We start from the raw sequence: 21,295 nt of genomic DNA on the forward strand, positions 1-21,295 counted from the left end.
TCCAATATGCTTGAATCTTCCATTGACAGTAAGTTTTGATAAGCTCTGTGTCGTCAGGTGAAGAACAATACTATATGAATTTTGCAATATTCTGCTTTTATAGACTTGAAGCAAGAACCTTGCCATGAATATAGAAATAATATTTAAAAACCACCTAACATTGTTAAAATAAACTAAGAAATGGAATATTTTTGATTGGAAATCTACAAATAAAACTGTCAAACTTAATTGAAAACTGATGTGAAATGACCAAACTTTAGCTTTTTGCCAAAAAGCAACTTTATAATTGACATGAATTTGTTTTCCTCTTTTAGCCACAGTCAGACTTGTTGGGGCTTATTCAGGTTATGATTGTGGTATTTGGAGATGAACCACCAGTCTTCTCTCGTCCTACTATTTCAGCATCCTATCCACCATACCAAGCAACAGGGCCACCAAATAGTAAGTAGACTTGAGCTTTGATTTAAAACAAAGCCAAAAAAAAGCCTTGTAAAAAGTCTTACTTAAGAAATTTAATATATTCACTTTACTTTTTTTTAGCCTATCAAGTTAGTGGAGTTTTGGGAGATATTCTGAGGCCCCACATCTGCATGTACCGATTCCTACCAAAGACTGGCATTTGGGCTTCCATTTGTGGGTAGAAATCTAAGTATGGGTGTGCTGGATTCCAAAATGGAGGAGAAAATGCTGGAATAGAGCTAAATTTTTTAAATTATGCATGCCACAGAATAGCTTTATTTGATCAGCTTGGAAGCAGATATAACTTGAAAGGTAGTCAACATTCTAGGGGTCAGTGTTGCAGATAAGAATTTACTATAAAGTCAACTAAATCATTCACAATCAGCTATTCTGGGTATACACAATTGGATATCTAGCTCTCAGCTTTCTTCTCATTAGTACAGCCAATTCATGATTTAACCTTGTGTGGAAGGGTATACCCTAATTGGTATATATTTTCCCTATTATCTGGGTTTTTTAAAAATTTTCTTACTGATACTTAAAGATCACCCTGAATAACTGGGAGTTGGTTGTACTTATTTGTTTTGACTTTACTAAATCTATATTGATTTCATTGTGTTCTAAACTAATTTTTTTTTTATGAAAGTATTTAAGAGTATAATGAACCAGATTGATTTCTTTTAAGACAATTATGTGAGCTTTCAGTTTTCTTCTGCTGAAAATCATTGTCTTTTCTAATCCATTCTTTCTTGAAGAGCATATTGCCTTACAAAGCAGAACAGGAATCTAGCAAAGAACTTTTGTTGTTGTTACAACACAACTTATGGACAGAAAATTAGTATCATCTATAGTATCTTTTATTTATTTAGTTGTTGATGCACTTTTTTTTATTCATTTATATACGGTGCTGAGAATCAAACACAGTGCTTCACACGTTAGGCAAGCACTCTGCCACTGAGCCACAACCCCAGCCCTCATTTACAGTATCTTAAAATAAACTGTTTTTAACAAAGAACTATAGAGCCCCATTTCTTTTTCCTTCCCTTCCTTCCCAAAATAAACTTGGTTTTAGGATTAGCATTTTTTTTTTTTTTTTAAAGCTAGTAGTGATACTTTGGGGTGAGAAATTTTGTTTTCCTCTTACTAAATCCTGTTAACTTTAGTGCCCTAGAGTGGAAAATATTTTGATCATTTGAGTTTGAAATAGCAAATATTTTCTTATCTCATTACTCTTATTTATTTGCCCAAATAACATTGACAGTTTATCACTTAATACAAAGATAACCTTTTCAGAAATCTAGGTAGTTTCCCAAGTGACATTATTTTTTCTAAAGTTTTTTCAGTTTCACATTGACATTGGAAGTATAATAGTCTAGAAAGGGACCGCTCTATTATGGTCACTACTGCAGTTTAATTTTGTACTCATTATAAGTTACATTAAACACTCTAGAGCTAATTAAATGGCTAAAAGAGACCAGTTTATTGTCTATCCAGTCTAGTATTGAGGAGTGAACTCAGGGGCACTTGACCACTGAGCCACATCCCCAGATACTTTTTGTATTTTATTTAGAGACAGTGTCTCACTGAGTTGCTTACCTCCTCACTGTTGCTGAGGCTGGCTTTGAACTCACAATCCTTCTGCCTCAGCCTCCTAAGATGCTGGGATTACAGGTGTGCACCACTGTGCCTAGACTATTGGGTCCAGTTTAATATGTTTACCCATTTAGACAAGTATTGTATAAAGAAATAAAGGTTGACCAGGTGCCATGGCTGAGGCAGTAGGAGCACAATTTCAAAGGCAGCCTCAGCAATTTATTGAGACCATAAGCAACTTAACAAGACCCTGTCTCAAAATAAAAATGAGTGGGAGTGTAGTTCAGTGGTTAAGCACTTGTGGGTTAAATCCCCAGTATCAAAATAAATAAGTAAAGGTCTATGCTAGGCATCATGGCACATACCAGTAATCCCAGTGACTCGGGAGGCCCAGCTAGGAAGATCGCAAGTTTGAGGCCAGTCTCAGCAGTTTAGCAAGGCCCTAAGCAGCTTAGGGAGACACTGTCTCAAAATACAAAGGACTAAGGATATAGTTAAGCAATAAAGCACCCCTGGATTCAATCCCTGGTACAAAAAAGAAGAAATTAAATTCTGAATTCCATCCACCTCACACACACATACTATAAGGAATATCCAAGCAGTGTGGCTAGATACATAAACATCCATTATGGTTGAGAAATTATGTACTTTTTTATTGTTATCATTACTGAGAAAATTTTTATTTTAGGATAACTTCTAAGGTTGTTTTTTAATGTATTATATGGAGAATGGTGACAGTGATTGGGAGACCAGTGTCTGAGATTGGGGTCCCTCATGACTCCATGGCTATGGCATGCGTGGTGCCTGGGAAAGTTTCTGTGTAGAGGTGTTTTACTCAGGCCTGGTGTTCCCTGCTTGTAGTCCCAGCTGTTCAGGAGACTGAGGCAGAAGAATTGCTTGGGCCCAGGAGTTCAAGATCTACCAATGTCATGTTATTAATATATCAATACCATGTATCTTTAAAAGCAAAAAAGTGTTACAATCTAACCTCTTTTTTTTTTGAGAATAGTAATCCACATTTATTAGTAGTGATTATGACTTATAGCTAAATATTTCATATAACTTTTTTTGGTAGTACTGGGGATTGAATCCAGGGCCTTGTACAGGCTAGGCAAGCACTCTACCATTGAGCTACATTCTTAGCCCAGTGTTTTCATTTAATTCTTAGAGTTATCTCATATAAATTTAGAAAAGAAACATTGCTTATAATTATGAGGAAATTGCTTACACTTATGGAATCTGGTTTGTATGTTAAAGAGAGAAAGAGGAAGCTGGGGTTGTGGCTCAGTGGTAGAGTGCTTGCCTAGCATGTGCAAGGCACTGGGTTCAATTCTCAGCACCTCATATAAATAAGTGAACAAAATAAAGGCCCACCGATGTCTTAAAAAAAAAAAAAAAGAAACTGACATGGGAGTTGGGTAGTAATTGCATGTGTTGCTGCTGCTTGGTAGTAGCCTCATCTTCTCAGAAAGATGTTTACAAAGGTCAGCTGTGCTTTATGCCTGGGAAAGTAAAAAACTCTTATGGAATCTAGCAGTATCCCTAGCTTGAGGCCAGGGTTTCTTTCTTTCAACCTTCTCTTCCCTCTCCTTCAGATCCCCAGTACCTATAAAATAGAAGGCACTAAAATATTTATTTATTGACTTAAAGACTGATTTGTCATTGTCATCAAAGAAAAAGTTTCACTGAGGAAACATTGATTCTAAGAACAAGTCATTTCCAGTTAGGGCCAAAATCATCTTCTCTTTTTCTTCCTCTGCATTGCTTAGCTTGTTGATATCACTGACCTTAGTTCTGTGCTGTTAGTGCTCTCTTTAAAGAATGTGTAAAGCATTCTTTTAAGATTGCTGGATTTTAATTTTTTTCCTATTATTTCCAAGCTTTTGTTTTGTTTTTAACCAGTTTGGATGAACAGAATGTAAGTTTTGTTGTTGTTGTTTATGATACTTCTCATTGTACTTTAAAGTTTTAAGTTCTCAAGCAATCCAACAAAATCAGCTGTGTGAATTGGTCAACATAATTGTAAAAGAAATGTCAAAGATTTCTTAGATACAATAAAGAGCTCACTTTCTAAGAAGCTGATCTTGGACCAAATGAGGCCAGAAATTACATTCTTCTAAAGTGTAAATCAAACCACCTCTTACTTTATAGACTCCTTGAGAACTTATAGAGCTGACCAAGTTGACCTCTTTACAACATTGTTTTTGTTGGGGTTTTCATGAGTGTTCTCACTCATGTTTAATGATTTGAGAATTAAGTGACTTCAAAATTTTTACTGCTTGAACTAATGTGAACCAGATATTTGTTCTATTTTGAATTTGAAATTTGGATTTTTGTAACTGTATGAAATTTTGCTGTGGTTTAACACTGATGTCTGTCTTTTTAAATTGTATCCATATTCAGGGCTGTGCATATTATTTTACAATGTTAAAAATTGTTTTTTAGCCTCCTACATGCCAGGCATGCCAAGTGGAATCTCTGCATACCCATCTGGATACCCTCCCAATCCCAGGTAATGAAAAATTATCTTTTGAAAAATTGTGTTAAAAATTCTATTGGGGGGCTGGGGATGTGGCTCAGGGCTGGGGATGTGGCTCAAGTGGTAGCGTGCTTGCCTGGCATGCGTGCGGCCCGGGTTCGATCCTCAGCACCACATACAAACAAAGATGTTGTGTCCGCCAAATACTAAAAAAAAATAAATATTAAAATTCTCTCTCTCTCTCTCTCCCTCTTTAAAAAAAAAAAAAAATTCTATTGGACTTAAAATCAAAATAATGGTCACTAACTAGAGCATTAAAATACATTTAGTTGCAATTCAGTCTAAGCTAAAAATTGTTTTATTGGCAGAATTTTATGATACATATTGAAAGGAGTTTTCCAGTTCAGGAAAACACAGCTCCATCTTATTTTCAGAGAAGAAAAGGGTAGGATGGTTAATGACATTGATCTCAATTGGTTTTGGACCTTGAAATTTTAGCTACTTCCCTTTTAGGAACTTTATATGTTTAATGTAGATAATTGTTTTTTTTTTTTTTTTTTTTTTTTTTTGGTACCTGGGCACTTAACCACTGAGCAACATCCCCAGCTCTTTTTTTTGTATTTTATTTAGAGACAGGGTCTCACTGAGTTGCTTAGAGCCTCGCTAAGTTGCTGAGGCTGGCTTTGAACTCGTGATCCTCCTGCCTCAGCCTTCAGAGCCACTGGGATTACAGGCATGTGCCACGGCTCCCAGCCTATAGTCAAAATGTTAATGGAGCAATGTAGTTATAAAGAATTCAGTGAACAACAAAAAAAAAAAAAAAAATGTTTTTTTCAGCAGAAGGCTTTGAACCCAGGGCCTCACACATGCTCTGCAAAGCCCTGTGCCCCTTAGCTACATCCTCCACCCATTATTTTGTTTTGAGACAGGTCTTGCTAAATTTCTTAGGTTGGCCTCAAACTTCTTGTCTGAGCCTCCCAAGTAACTGCAAATTATAGGCATACCACTGTACCCAGCTGATAAAAATATTTTAATACCCTTTAAATTTTTTTCTATAAATTACAGGGAATCTATTAATAATTCATATGAATTTAGATGATAGTCTACCTGTATTATCAACCTTTACTATTCATTTGTAATAACATGAAAATTAATAATGAAATCAGTCTGTGAATAATAATAAAGAAATTCAAAGAGTAATTATTAATAGTTTTAAATGTGTTTATTCCAGTGATAATCTACAAATACAAAGGTGGTCTTTGTAATTTAAAATGCATGACTGTCATTTACTGGTGCCTAGATGACATTTCCAGTTTACTCTGAAGAATAAGAAATTTTAAACTGCAACTCTTCTTAGCTTTACATAACCAACTCGTAACCTTCACAGATAAACGAAACCAGATTTCCTAAACACCTGTCATACATAAATATATGTATGTACGCATATAACATCCAGGATCTTGAAAGTTGAATTTAGCAAACATATCGTTTCTGGGCCTTTCCTGATTTCAGGGATCAGCTTTATAAGGTTGTAAGTATTTTGTCACTTTACATACGTAAGCAGAAACTAAAATAATGTTGTCAGGAACAAAATAGAATGATTTCTTTATGTGTAAGTTTTAGATTTCTCAAGCCCCCCCATAAATTTTCTGATTGAGTTGAAGAAATACAGTCCTGAGCCTTGAAGTCATAAGCCTTTATATTCATAGCTGGTAATAAAAAAGGAACATTGGATCTAGAGGGAACAGTTAGTTGTTTACAGTGCAATAGGAAATGGACTTCTGAACAATAAAGTCATTTAAAATAAACTTGTAGATGAAACCGAAAATATTGGCAAAAATGTCGATCTTACTTGTTATTTGAGTTTATTTGTAAGAAATTCCTTTTTGAGATTTATTTTCAAAGATTTAATGCTTTACGCCCTCCCATGTGACCTTTAATCTCAAAACATAATATGTTAATGAGTTGTTACGGGTAACTTTTAATTGCCACCTCTATCTTTCTGCATATGAAAAGTCTTGGCAGAAGAACTTCAGAACCTTTGTCTTATACTTTTATTTTGAAGGAGAATTAATAAATCAGTGACTCAAGACTCTGGAAAATTTTTTTGTTTTTGTCTTATTTTGTTTTTAAGGTGCTGGGGATCCAACCCAGGGCCTTATACATGCCAAGCAAGCACTCCACTAGAACCACATTCCCAGCCCCAAGACACTTTATCTTAAAATGGTGAATGTAAGAGCCTTTTGTTGTTATAGAAAGTTGGACTAGTGGTACATATACACAATGGAATATTACTCAACCATAAAGAAGAATGAAATTATGACATTTGCCAGTAAATGGGTAGAACTGGAGGCTATCATGCTAAGTAAAATAAGCCAATACCAAAAATCCGAAGACCAAATGTTCTTTTTGAGGGAGTGGTGGGTTCACCAGATTGGGATGAGGGAAAAGAGGGGAAGGGGAATGGGAAAGACAGTAGAATGAATCAGATATAACTTTCCTATGTTCATATATGAATACATGACCAGTGTAACCCCACATCATTTACAACTACAAGAATGGGAAATTATACTCCCATGTGTGTATGATATGTCAAAATACATTCTACTGTCATGCATAACTAAAAAGAACAAATTTTTAAAAAAAGTTAGATTAGATGATCTTTAAGGTTCCTTTTAAAGCTCAAGATTTTTATTTTTATTTTTTATTATTAGAACCCAACATAGTAGTTAGGTTCACCTGTCATCAAGATTTTTTAAAGTTTTATTTATGACCGGCAACATGTGTACAAACAAGGATATAAGAGTGATTTGCTGGACATGGTTGGTGGCAAGGCCTGAAATCTCAGGTATTCAGGAAACTGAGATAAGAGGATCACACATTGGAGGCCAGCCTCAGCAATTAAGGAAGACACTGTCTCAATGAATAAAAAGGGCTGGGAATGTAGTTTAGTGGTAGAGCCCAAGTTTAATCCCCAATACTGCCAAAAAATAAAAATCTTCTTGTTCTAGTTTTGGCATATTTATTAACAGTTATTAAAAAATAGTTCCTGATATTAGAAAAGCTAGAAAATGGTAAGTTCTTTGCTAAAGAAACAGCTCTATAGGAGAGGTCGCATCTGGTTTAGAGGTAGGAGCTTAGTGATGGCTTCATAGATAGAAGAACTGGTTTATGCAGATAACCTTATAGAAGAAAATTAAAAATTTAGAGATGGAGGGAGCAGCAAGGAGTCATAACAATTTATAACTGGGAGGAACTTACTAATTATCAAGTCTAGCACAGTCGTGTAAAAGGCAAAAAACGGTGTAAAAATCAAAATATATTACAGGAAAAAATAAGGAGACACCCCAGGACTGAAGAATAAAGGATTACAAGTAGGAGAGTTAAAAGAGAATAAAGGTGCAACTTTCATAGGTATTCCAGGTCTGCCCAAACTTTCCCTGATCTCCTCTAGCTGGTATTGATTTTCAACTGTATGTCATCTAAACTTTTAAGTAGCATTTGTTATTTCCTTTCTACTTGCATCGTCTAACAGGGAACTTGCCTCAGTTTGGTTATTAGCATTTTTGAGGAAGTCATGGATTTATACTTAGTTCCTACAATAAATACTTACAAGTAGTACTTGAATATATTTTTAAAAATTGAAGGGTAAAGAAAAAGGAATATGAGAGAGTTGGAAAATTCTTTTCAAAAACCCTTAAGTCAAAAAAGGGCTCTTAAAATTTTTGAAAAAGATTTGCTTCAAGGGAAAATTTTTTAATCTACAGAAAGCTTTAGTAAAATGCAAAAAAAGATGTGTACAGTTTGAAGAGAAACCAGGGTATGTTTAGTAATCTACAAAGACAGAAAATAGTACTTCTCAATTGTGTTTTAACTTAAAAAAGCATATTAGCCGTGAACAGGGAGAATACCATGGAGGTATTGGAAGTTGAGCAAACTAAGAGCCAGGAATTCTCCAAAATGAGTATCTGTAGGCCTAGGAGAATTTTATACCTAATTGCTGAAATTCAGTAATATGATTACAGATAATATTAAAAAGTATGCAAAATTAAAGGAACTCCAGAAAAAAAGAATAGTTTATCCCAGTTTTTAAAAAAGTAGACTTAGTAATTTCAGTAGGAATGACATTATTTCCTTTATATCCTGAGTTTCTAACAAGACTAGAAACAAAAGTACTATTCAGTAGCCTTCAACATTCATCCACCAGGAATAAAAATGCTTAATTTTTTTCCATTTTGATTTTGCTTTTATACTGATAAAAAAATTATGACCACACGGAATCTTCAGCAAACCTATATAAAACTTTTATTGTAGACAGGTTATAAAAGGTGAGCTGATAATATAGATGCCATCTTTGAAACACTGCACAGAAAAAAAGATAATTGGCCATGAATTCTGAATGAGCTCTGGGCTAGATCTTTAATTTAATCAGAAATTTTAATGGACTTACTGAGGGCTTGATTAGAATTGCAAATGTTACAGACCTTGTAGCTAAAATAGGATAATCAAGATTGTTGTCCAACTAACAGGTTGCTAATCATTCTGTTATACTTTTTTTTTTATATTACAAGGGAAAAACTCACAATGCACATTCAGAGGAAAACCATTCGATCTGAGTATTATATTCTGTTGAAGGAATTAAGAATATTTAACTTAATGAAGAGAAGACTGAAGGGGAAATGTTTTCAAATATTTGAGTGTTAGGAGTCTTCTTATATTCAAGTGATCTTCCAGAATTTAATTTAAGACCATTATTCTAAAGTTACATAGAAATGATGTTTCATGTTCAATAGAGAAAGGTGAGCATGTCAGGAATATTACTAAATGATATTTACAGATAGGTTAGGTGTTTGAAGGAAAATACCTCTAAGCAAAGTTCTTTCTGACTTTGATATGATTACTTGAGTGACACAAACTACCCATAGATTAAGAAGAAATATTTTAAATGCTATTTAAAAAATGAGTATTTTCATATTGATTATTTGTAAAGGTTACTGATAAGTCCCAAGCAAAAATAAAATACTAGCATTTCCTTATAGATGAGGAGATCAGAACAGAAGTTTCTCTTGTAAAAGATTTGTTATTTCTGTTACTATTGGTTTTTTGCCCTTAGAAATACTGTAGTTGTTTTCTGCTGCTGTGAAGGTGACCTTCAGATAATCAGACCGAACCTAGAGTATTGATCATTTGCTTTAAATCCAGTGTCATTAATGGCATTTCCATAAAATGTTACTTGAATAAATACCTTTAGCTCTAAAACTGTAAATTCATTAGTTGATATTTTGATATTTCAATTTAAGTTTTGGAATAGAGTTTTTTAGAAATAATGAATAATATTAACATGTGATGGGTTTCCCCCCCCTTTAGTGGTTACCCAGGCTGTCCTTACCCACCTGGTGGTCCTTACCCTGCCACAACAAGTGCCCAGTACCCTTCCCAGCCTCCTGTGACCACAGTTGGTAAGTACTTTTTAATACTTCTCCACATAAGAAAGTCAAGGTCTCCTACTACAATAAGTGCATTTCTTTTTTACCTATAAATTTTATAGTACTCTTCGTTTCTTAGAGGGAAAAACTTGTGGTCAGTGTCCTGTTATCTAAAAATTGAAGTAAGTGATTAATCATTATATAAATGAATCTTTACCAAACATAAAAAAATAGATCTAATTAATTCTCATCATATTTTTCTATTTGCCATGTTTTCATTGGTGAAACTTTTGTGTGTTGAACTACTAGCAGGTTACTTAGGTTTTTTCTGGCCTGATTATATATAAAAGATGCACATTTTTAGGACAAATAAAAACCATGAGTAGTTAATATAAGTGGGTCAACTAAGAATAGTAGTTTTGTGTTTTGTTTTGGGTTTTTTTTTAAGTTTTGTTTTGTTTGTGTATGTGAGTTACATATTAGAGTTGCCTGAAATGTTTTCTTCAACTGAGAAAAATAAAGCAATAAGAGAACTTCTACATACTGCCATACCTATGTGTGCCTACCTGTCCCACCACATATGCCTTCTCTCCCGTGCCCCACAGCTTAGTCCTTGGTACTCTCTGTCCTCAGTCTCCTGATTTCCGCAAGTCTCATAGCATTAAATTCCATTTCTGTGCTTGCATTTCCCAGGTTTATGTTTCTAGCTTTCATCTTGAACTCCAGATTTTTCTATCTAACTGCCTTCTCAGTATCTCCACTTGGGTGCTTAGTGGACATCTCAAGTTCAATATAGGGAAACTGAATTCTCAAGTATTTTTATACAGCTTTCCCATCTCCAATGATGTCTATCCTGTATTCTAACTTAGAGTCATCCTTGATTCCTCATCTAGAAATCTGTTGTTTTCAAAATGTTCTAGAGTCTCATATGCAATACTGATTTGTCACCATTATCTCTCTTTTGAATTACTTCAAAAGCCTCCTACAAGATTTCTCTGCTTTGATAATTGGTCCCCTATACTACTGTGTTTTTAACACAGCATACAGAGTGATCCTATTAAAAGGTGAATGAATTATGTCACTCTTCTACTCAAAACCTTCTCTGTTTCACTCAGAGCTCAATCCAAGATTCTGAGGCCTTGAAGGCCCTATGTGATCTTATTCCATTACTTCTGTTACCTCACCTCTTCCCGTTATTCTCCTATTGTAGGATTTGTTTAATGCCTATTTCCTTTGCATGATCAGCTGGACCCTACCCTCACCAATCTGCTACCACCACTACCACCTTCCAGTCTCTGAACACTGCTAAAATATTTTTCTGAGTACCCAAATATAGAGTATCCCGTGAAATTTGCTTTTCTGTTATATATTCTGATAACTTGTAGCCATCCTGAGATCTGATGTATATGCCCCTCCTTCTCCAAACATGGTTTATTTCCACTATTTTTGTCATTGATACACTCTAGTTATTGGGTTCTTCTGTGGTTTTGCTATGTTAAAATGTGTTCATCCTTACTCTTTTTACAATATAATAATTTGAATAAGAAACCTAAATGAATGATTGTTCATCAGTCCCTAATAAGCAAAGCACACTAAATCTTGGTAAGCTCTCTGATTTAGTTCACACATAATAAATAATTCAGGATTTGTGTGCCAGCTGTGGTGATGCATGACTGTAATCCCAGTGACTTGGGAGGCTAAAGCAGGAGGATTACAAATTTAAGCCCAGCCTAACTTAGCAAGACCCTATCTCAAACTTAATAAAAACAAAAACAGGAATTGTAAAATTTGTCACCCTATTTCTCAATGGTGTATGATTCTTTTGATCTGTAGAGATGCTGAACTTATAAAGATCTTTTGTATGCTCTCATTTCAGTGTTATAGCTTAGATGATTTCCATATATCCAAAATGGGCTTACGTGGAAAAGAGTATATTTAAAGTGAGACCACGTGTATGATTTTTAGAACAGACAACCACATCAACTAATATCACATTTTTTAAAAAGAGTGCTATTTTAGGCTAGAAGCAAATTATCATTTTATGATAATCTAGGATATTCTTTTTTTTTTTAATTTTTTATTGTTGGTTGTTCAAAACATTACATAGTTCTTGATATATCATATTTCACACTTTGATTCAAGTGGGTTATGAACTCCCATTTTTACCCCGTATACAGATTGCAGAATCACATCAGTTACACATCCATTGATTTACATATTGCCATACTAGTGTCTGTTGTATTCTGCTACCTTTCCTATCCTCTGCTATCCCCCCTCCCCTCCCCTCTTCTCTCTCTACCCCCTCTACTGTCATTCATTTCTCCCCCTTGTATTATTTTTCCCTTTCCCCTCACTTCCTCTTGTATGTAATTTTGTATAACCCTGAGGGTCTCCTTCCATTTCCATGCAATTTCCCTTCTCTCTCCCTTTCCCTCCCACCTCTCATCCCTGTTTAATGTTAATCTTCTTCTCATGCTCTTCGTCCCTACTCTGTTCTTAGTTACTCTCCTTATATCAAAGAAGACATTTGGCATTTGTTTTTTAGGGATTGGCTAGCTTCACTTAGCATAATCTGCTCTAATGCCATCCATTTCCCTGTAAATTCTATGATTTTGTCATTTTTTAATGCAGAGTAATACTCCATTGTGTATAAATGCCACATTTTTTTTATCCATTCGTCTATTGAAGGGCATAGGATATTCTTTAATGTAAATCTTTTTTTACACTTTATTACTTACCTACTTGTTTTTTTTTTCAATCTGTTGAATGCTGCTGAACCTCAAAATTGTAATAAAGGGAAGCAGAAACAAGAGTGTCATTTGAATATTAATATTCACGAATAGTATTTTCTAAGTATATCAGTGGTCAGGATTTGTGCAATTATTCTGTCATTGAGGCCATGAAAAAGCATGAGTATGATTAATTTTCCTTATTCTCTTTGAAACTTGGCACTTTTGCTCTATAGGTTTTGATTTAATGATATAAAATACCTGATTGAAGATACCAATAATTAAATTACATCTTTTGATGCAGCTCTGTGTTAGTTCAGCTATCTTCAGCAATTAGAGAAGTAAAAGGACTGTTTAAAAATGAAATAGGGTGAGGAAGTGTAGCTCAATGGTAGAGCATTTGCCTAGCATTTGCAAAAACCTAGGTTTGATCTGCAGCACCACAAAAAATTTAAAAAGAAAATAAAGAAACGTGAAGTTAATAGAGATTGTATTCATGGCATCCTCTTATGAGAGCATGATAAAGAAGAATGAAAATGGTTGCAGAACTTGAGACTTAAAACAACTCTGACTCCTTTCAGCTTGGTTTTGAATAACATTTAAAAGAAAATGAAAATTTGTTTTGTTGTCCCATTTTATAGGTTTTTTTTGTTTGCCAGATAGCTTCCTGACCAGCCTAACTTAAAACCATTTCTTCATGAAGATGGAGCTCACCAAGAGCATTGACTAAGCAGTAAAAGTAGCTGTTGAATAATAAAAACACCTTGGAGTTAGAGAGATGGCTCATAGGTAAAGTGCTTGCTTAGCACGCATGAGACCGTGTGTTTGATTCCCAACACCACAAAAAGAAAAAATCTATTGTAAATATTGTCTATGCAAGTGTAGTGACATTTTAATAAATTTATTTATATTATGTAGAGGAGAAAGGGAAGCTGTGATCTGTAAATTAAATTCTTCCCAGAAGTCATTGTAAGACCAGGTATGCTTTTTGAAATCTGTCTTTGCAAATTATTATCTGAAATCTTTTCCACTAGAAAATCATTGGGAAAAGAAGTGGAATGTGTACAATTTTCCTTAAAATTCTTGTCCTTTGTAGGCATTATTTACCAACAAAGACATCAGAAGAAAGGTAAACTTTTCTGGATATCTGAGGATAAAACTTAAATTTCTCTCTCTCTCTCTTTTTTTTTTCCTTATGGTACTGGGGATTAAACCTAGGGCCACTTTACCCCTGAGCTGCATCTCAAGCCCCTTATGTTTTTACTTTTTAGTATACTTAATTTAGTTTGTAAATTGGTGTGTTATAGTTGTATATAATAGACTTCTTGTTACATATTAATACATGTACACGATATGACAGTATAATTCAGCCTATATCATTCCCCAAAATTTCCCCTTTCCCTTCCCTCTTCCCTGCTCCTGGTCCGTTTTCTCTGCTTCTACTGATCTCTTTGATTTTCATGAGGCTCCCCATACACTGCCCTAGTCTTTTTTTTCTTTTTCATCTCTAGCTTCCACATAGAACCATGAGTTTAACTTATAATAATCAAGTTCCATCCATTTTCCTGAAAATGACATAATTTCATTTTTTTTATGGCTCTGTTGTGTATGTATATCACATTTTCTTTATCTATTCATCCATTGATGGATACCTAGGCTGGTTCCCTAGTTTGCCCAACACTTTTTTATTTTTTTGAAACAGGGTCTCACTTTGTTGTCCAGGCTGTCTTTGAACTTGTGATCCTCCTGCCTTAGCCTCCTGAGTCACTGGGATTACAGGTTGTGCCATTGTGCCCAGCTAAAACTTAAAAATATTTAGACTTCAAATTTTAAATTGCTGTTTCTCTAGACTAATAGCATATGTTTTTTTTTTTTTTTAAGTCTTTTTAAAAATTCTTTTTAGATAATAATACAAGGGGGAGAAATGAATGACAGTAGAGCCGGTAGAGAGAGAAGAGGGGAGGGGAGGGGAGGGGGGATAGTAGAGGATAGGAAAGGCAGCAGAATACAAAAGACACTAGTATGGCAATATGTAAATCAATGGATGTGTAACTGATGTGATTCTGCAATTTGTATACGGGGTAAAAATGGGAGTTTATAACCCACTTGAATCAAAGTGTGAAATATGATATATCAAGAACTATGTAATGTTTTGAACAACCAACAATAAAAAATTTAAAAAAAATAAAATTCTTTTTAGATATACATGACAATAGAGTGTATTTTCACATATTCCACATATGTGGAGTATAACTTATTCTATTTAAGATCCCATTCTGTGGTGTACATGGTGTGAAGTTTTACAGGTGGTGTATTTACATATGAACATAGGAAAGTTATATCCAATTCATTCTGTCTTTGCTAGTCCCATTCTTCCTCTCCCCTTTGTTCCCTTTGTCTAATCCAATGAACTTTTATTCTACCCCTTATTGTGTGTTAGCATCCACATATCAGAGAGAACATTGGCCTTTGGTTTTTTGAGATTGGCTTATTTCACTTAGCATGATAGTCTCCAGTTCCATTCATTTACTGGCAAGTGCCATAATTTTATTTTTCTTTATGGCTGAATAATATTCCACTGTGTATATATACCACATTTTCTTATTCATCTGTTGAAGGGCACTAGGTTGGGGATTTCATAGCTCATCTATTGTGAATTGAGCTGCTATAAACATTGTGTGGCTGCATCACTGTAGTATGCTGATTTTAAGTCCTTTGGTTATATACCAAGGAGTGGGATAGCTGGGTCAAATGATGGTTCGTTCCATTCCAAGTTTTCTTAGGAACCTTAATACTGATTTCCAGAGTAGTTGCACCAATTTCCAGTTCCACCATCAATGTTTAAGTGAACCTTTTTTCCCCACATCCTCACCAACATTGTTACTTTTATTCTTTATAGTTGCCATTCAGACTGGAGTGAGATGGAATCTCAGTGCAGTTTTAATTTGCATTTCTGTAATTGCTAGAGGTATTGAACAATTTTTTAGTACATTTGTTGACCATTGGTATTTCTTTTTCTGTGTAATACTTTTTTTTCTTTTTATATATATATATATATTTTAAAGAGAGAGAGAGAATTTTTTTAATATTTATTTTCTAGTTATCGGCGGACACAACATCTTTGTTTGTATGTGGTGCTGAGGATCGAACCTGGGCCGCACGCATGCTGGACGAGCGCACTACTGCTTGAGCCACATCCCCAGCCCCTCTGTGTAATACTTATTCAGTTTCTTTCCTTAGGCTGGCCTTGAACTCATGATCCTTCTGCCTCAGCCTCCCAAGTTACTAGGAGTGTGCCACCACGTCCAGCCATATGTGTTTTAGTGATACATTTTTATTAGAAGTGGGCACATAACCAGGTTAGCATTGCCAAAACTAGAGAATTTGAACTCTGATTTTAAAAATTTAAAACTGCTAGTCCACTATCAGGTTGTTTAGGAAACAACATTAATATTTATTTATATTCTCTCAGTAGAAGATGCCAGAAGAAAACAGAAGCAGTCATGGATATGTGGTCATTTGTATGTTTTCAAAGCTAAAAAATGGGCACTCTAGAAGCTTTGGTCCCCAGCTGGCCATTCCCACAGAGGATGCCAAACTCCACTGGATAGGGAAAAGTAGCATAAAGTAGGGTCAATTAACTTCTACCTTGATTCATACATAGCACTGCCTGCTAGATTCTGATGTGCTAGTTGTATACCTGGGTAGAAATGAACTAGAAATGGTGAACATACTGGATATTATAAACCATATTAAGAAAGATTTAAAGTTTATCAAGCAAATATTGAAGACTTTTCCTCTATCCCAGCTGCTTAGGAGGCTGAGACAGGAGGATTACGAGTTCTAAACCAGCCTGAAGCAACTCAGTGAGGCCCTGTCTCTAAATAAAATATTAAAAAGGGTTGGGGATATGGTTCAGTGGTTAAAAACTCCTGAGTCCACAAAAAAATGGAAAAGAATATTAGTCTAGCATGATCCAATATGGTACCCAGAAAAAAAAGTATAGTGCCACTTGGTGAAACCTCCACATGATATGAATATACATATGAAGAAAAGTCATTGGGCTAACTGACTCCTTTATGATGTTCATCAGATGATATAATATCAGCCATGATTCCCTTGTGCCATAATCTTCAGTTTTATTTCATCTCAGAGTCCTGTTATCAGAGTGTGGTACAGATGTGTTCAATCTTGATTCACTTAATGTTTTGGAAACTCTGAGAAAACTAGGGGAATTGGGGTTGGAGTTAGAAGGGAAAATCAGGGGCTTTTGGTCTATAACTTGACCCTGAATAAGAAAGATGTATTATTTTGACACTATAAATGTTTGGATACTTTGAATTTGCTGTTTGGATTCTAGTGCTTAAAAGGAATCATGCAGCTAATTCACATTTTGAGGGACAGTATTTTAAATCCATGAAGGGATACATGTGCCTCTGGGATTTGTAACATTAATTTTTCTTTGTTCCAGTGTAATTCCATTTCCAAATGAAAGACTGCTTATGTATATGTGGTAAAGCTTGTAATTTATTTTAAAAGATGCTATCAAAGCCAGGCATGGGGGCACAGACCAGAGACTCAAGAGGCTGAGGCAGGAGGATGGCATGTTTTAGGCCAGCCTAGACAATTCAGTGAGACTGTTTTAAAATAAAAAACTAAAAATGACTGGGGATATAGCTCAGTGGTAAAGCATCATTGGTTTAATCCTCACTATAAAGTTAAAAATTTTTAAAAAAGATGCTTTTTAAAAGGAGGCTTATAGGGCTGGGATTGTGGCTCAGCGGTAGAGCGCTCACCTACCAAGCTCTACCAGCGGTAGAGTGCTCGCCTAGCACGTTCGAGGACTTGGGTTCGATCCTCAGCACCACATAAAAATAAACAAAATAAAACTATTAAAATAAATAAAAATTACTCCCTAAAACATTTTTTTTAAAAAGGAGGCTTATATTTTTATAAACAATTCTGTGGCATTTTCAATACAAAGAACTACATAAATCTTTAATTTGGAAACCTTTTTTCCTTGACACATATGCTATCTTTTGATAATTTCTGTTTGACACTGGAAAAGGTTTGTCTTGTCATTGGTCCCATATCCCACTTGGATGTTTTTATTCTTCTGATAAATTCATTTACCTTGCAAGGGCTTATTTCAGGATGTTTTTGGTGAAGTTGTTAACTGATAATAGTTATAACCAATGTAAGCTCTGGCCATCATAGTATTAAGACAGTCATGTTTGATTTCTAATCATCTCTGAATCCACTTTCCTGTCTCCTTCCCCTGTGATTTGAGAGCATGTGTTTTAACTTACATTCATGTTTCATAATGCTTAGTAAGTAAGCTTAAAGTTTTTTTTAAGCTCTCAAATACTACTGGCATGAAGTCAGAAAGATTTTAGACATGTCACTCAGAGAAGCAAGCATAAGTTTATTAGAAGGGATAGGAAAAAAAAGGGGGGGACACTTTGAAGGGAATAAGTGGGTATTCTCAGAGGACCCACACCCTTCCTGCCCTCCAGTTTTATTGTAATCCCAGAGAAGTTTCCAGAGAATCTTGCCCAGGTCCACCTCTTGACTTTTTTTACTGACAGCCAGATAACATCAGACTTTCCAAGTTCCCACCACACATAGTAAAGGTCTTTGTCACTTTAGCCCATGCTGACCTATTCAAACTGGAATTTATTCTTATAGATTTTGTGGTTATTCTTATCTCCCTGAGTTCTGTAATCTGGTCTATGTGCAGTTCACACAAGTCCCCTCTTTCAAGGTAACTTGTGTTCTTATTGGCATTTTGGACCTGCATTTCTCCTGTAGATAACAGGTTATTTGTGGAGGAATGCAGGGCTATGGTAAATTGCTTTTTAAAAGAAAGCATGAGAGGATGGGATGTGGTGATGCATGCATACCTGTAATCCGGGGAGGCCGAGGCAGGAGGATCACAAGTTCAAGGTCCTAAGCAACTTTGCACAACCATGTCTCAAAAAACTAAAAAGCTTTGGGGATGGTAAAATGCCCCTGGGCTCAATACCAGTAGCAAAAAAAAAAAAAAAGATAAAGAAAGCAAGTGGGGGTCAGCACAGTGGGCTCAGCTTATAGAATTATTCCCTTAATTTCATGTTTCCACTGCTCTTGTCTGTCTTTACCTATTGCTTGGAAGTCAGGTTGGCAAGAAACAAGGTTTATTGAAAGTCAACCTTGAGGAAGAGAGAAAAGACCTTTTTGTCTCAAATTTTCATCTTGAGTTGGGGGCCCTCTTTTTATAAAAGAAGGCAAAGTGAGACACAAAATAGGAAATATGCATATGCAGATTTAGTTCACCAGAGAACAAGTCAGTCTTAATTCCTTGTTGTCTGTCCTCAGCATAAAAGTTTTTATTATCAAGTTCAGGACGTACAGGATGCAGAAAAACAAGTCATCAGGAAGTTACCTTTAAATTTAGAGGGTATCTGTTTCCGAGTACACTTTTAAAGATGCTAGACTAAATTACTCATTAGTAATTAGTCTTATCTTTTGGATAGTGTTGATTTCCTAATACTAGAAAAGTTACATCATTTCCTGAAGATTAGTTGGTAATTGTATGTTACCTGGCATGTAAATGGTGCAGCATTTTGTTGAGAATTGTTTCTCAGAGTAGGCTATTACCTTTTCAGTTGTTCATCTGGAATTGTAGAAGAGCACTTCTGAAATCTGACTCTGCTTGGGTAAAAGGTCAGTATGTGGGTACTTGAGGTATGGAAGTTTGCCACAGATTTTTCTTGATCTTAGTAAAGATGCAGAATATCAGAGTTTCTTTTAAGATATTTAGAGAAAAACTTATTTGAAAAGTGTCCAATAAGTAGATGAGAATCTTCCACCAAATCTTTCTTCTTATTTGTTTATGTGAACAAACTTAAAAGTGGTAAGCAGCTCATAACGTTTTGAGGATTTTGTTGTTGTTGTTTGTGTGTTTGTTTTACTTTTAAAAACTCTGGGTGTTTCTTTTTTATTTCAGATTTGATTTGTAGTTCTTACCTTTTTAGAAGGTAGTTGGATTTGAAGTAAGTTTAGATATACTTTGTATTAAGGTCTGTGTATGAACAGGGGGTTAAGACTAGGTCTAATCTTGGCAGGTCTAGCCTTCTCAGATGAACTATGACTTTTATGGGCAAAGCAGTTTGCTACCTCAGCTTCATTCCTATTTTGAGTATTAATAGCTTTGGCTGAATGAGTCTTGGTGCTGTATGGTTGCATTTGCCTCAGTCTTTTTCATTAGAAACAATGTAAATCCTAGGATTTAAATGTGAGTTTTCAAAAATAGGGATTTGAGGGGCTGGGGCTGGAGCTCAGCCATAGTGCACTTCCTGGCATATGTGAGGCACTGGGTTTGATTCTCAGCACCACATATAAAAACAAATAAAAAAGATATAAAAAAAGAAAAATAGGGTTTTGAAAATTTAGAATCAGTATAAGTTAATCCTTTAGTTCAGATATGGTAACTTTAGTTTGTTGGTGTTTGTGAAAAATTCAGAATAGATTATAAGAAGACCCACAAGCCTTTATTAGTTCAAATAACTTCTACACAGATAAATGGAATTTAACTGTTACATGTGATTGGCTACAATTTGAATGCCTAGCCATATGTTCATATCATCTGGGTACTTAATTTCTGGGAGAAGGATTTTCTCATCTCACAAGACCCATAATAAAATTTCACATAGGTTATAATAAGACAAATGATTTTTAGAAACAAGTATAATTTTCTATTCTAATGCCTCCTTGTCAAAGTGGGGGACTTAATGAGATATCATCTTCACTTTTCTTTTTATATGCCACTCTTTGGGCGCTGAAATCTGAACTAAACTCTTATAGAAATTATCCTTTTTTGCTCTCTTTTAAGGACTTCAGTAATTTAGTACAGTGTGAGAAATTGGAGATTTTGATTTGGACTAAATTCCATCTAAATGACTAAGTAGCTAAGTCTTTAAGTCATTGAGTCTGTGAAAGGTTCTCAAGAAATACAGCTAACTCTCTGATATATTGTATTATGAATGTTTAGCAATTGCAGAAATAACATGTTATCTTTTTATACATCATCATTTGAAGTAGACTGCCTTATTCTACACATGGCCATGAATGGTGAATTCTTGATTAGGTAAGAGAATACCCTCGGGTAGGGACCTGTAAAGTTTGGAAGTCCACAAGGCCACCCTTACTCTGACACCAGTTGCCAGTTCGAGAGTTCTCAAGACCACGCTGAGATTCTATAATTCTCTAGAAGGACAAACTCACTGAAAACTATTATACTAAGACTACAGCAAAATGATGCAGATTAAAATCAGCTAAGGAAAGAGATGTATGGGGTAATCAAGAAAGTTCCAAGTTGAAGGCTTCTGGTTGTCCTCTTCGAATGGTGTCATAAGACACTGCTGACTTTCCCTAACCACAACATATAACAATATATACAGAATATTTTCAACCAAGGAATCCCACCTGAGCTTTGATGTTCAGAGTTTTTATTGGGGCTTAGTCATGAAGACATGGTTGGTTCACTCCTGGTGGAACTGACCTTTAGTTTCCAGGCCCTCCAGAAGTTGAACTGTTACTACAGCAAAGCCTGAACCCCCCACCAGACT

At 35.1% G+C, this 21,295-nt stretch overlaps 1 protein-coding gene across 1 annotated transcript in view; it reads left to right on the forward strand.

The window, feature by feature from the left end:
* Window positions 1-21,295, forward strand: part of Tsg101 (tumor susceptibility 101) — a 51,407-nt gene that overhangs the window by 18,367 nt on the left and 11,745 nt on the right. The window contains exons 5-7 of the mRNA XM_027942339.2: window positions 315-441; window positions 4,498-4,564; window positions 9,899-9,990. Coding sequence (XP_027798140.1) covers window positions 315-441; window positions 4,498-4,564; window positions 9,899-9,990 — 286 coding nt within the window. The remainder of the gene's footprint in view (window positions 1-314; window positions 442-4,497; window positions 4,565-9,898; window positions 9,991-21,295) is intronic.

Source organism: Marmota flaviventris, chromosome 9 (assembly GCF_047511675.1).
Source record: "Marmota flaviventris isolate mMarFla1 chromosome 9, mMarFla1.hap1, whole genome shotgun sequence".
NCBI lineage: Eukaryota > Metazoa > Chordata > Mammalia > Rodentia > Sciuridae > Marmota > Marmota flaviventris.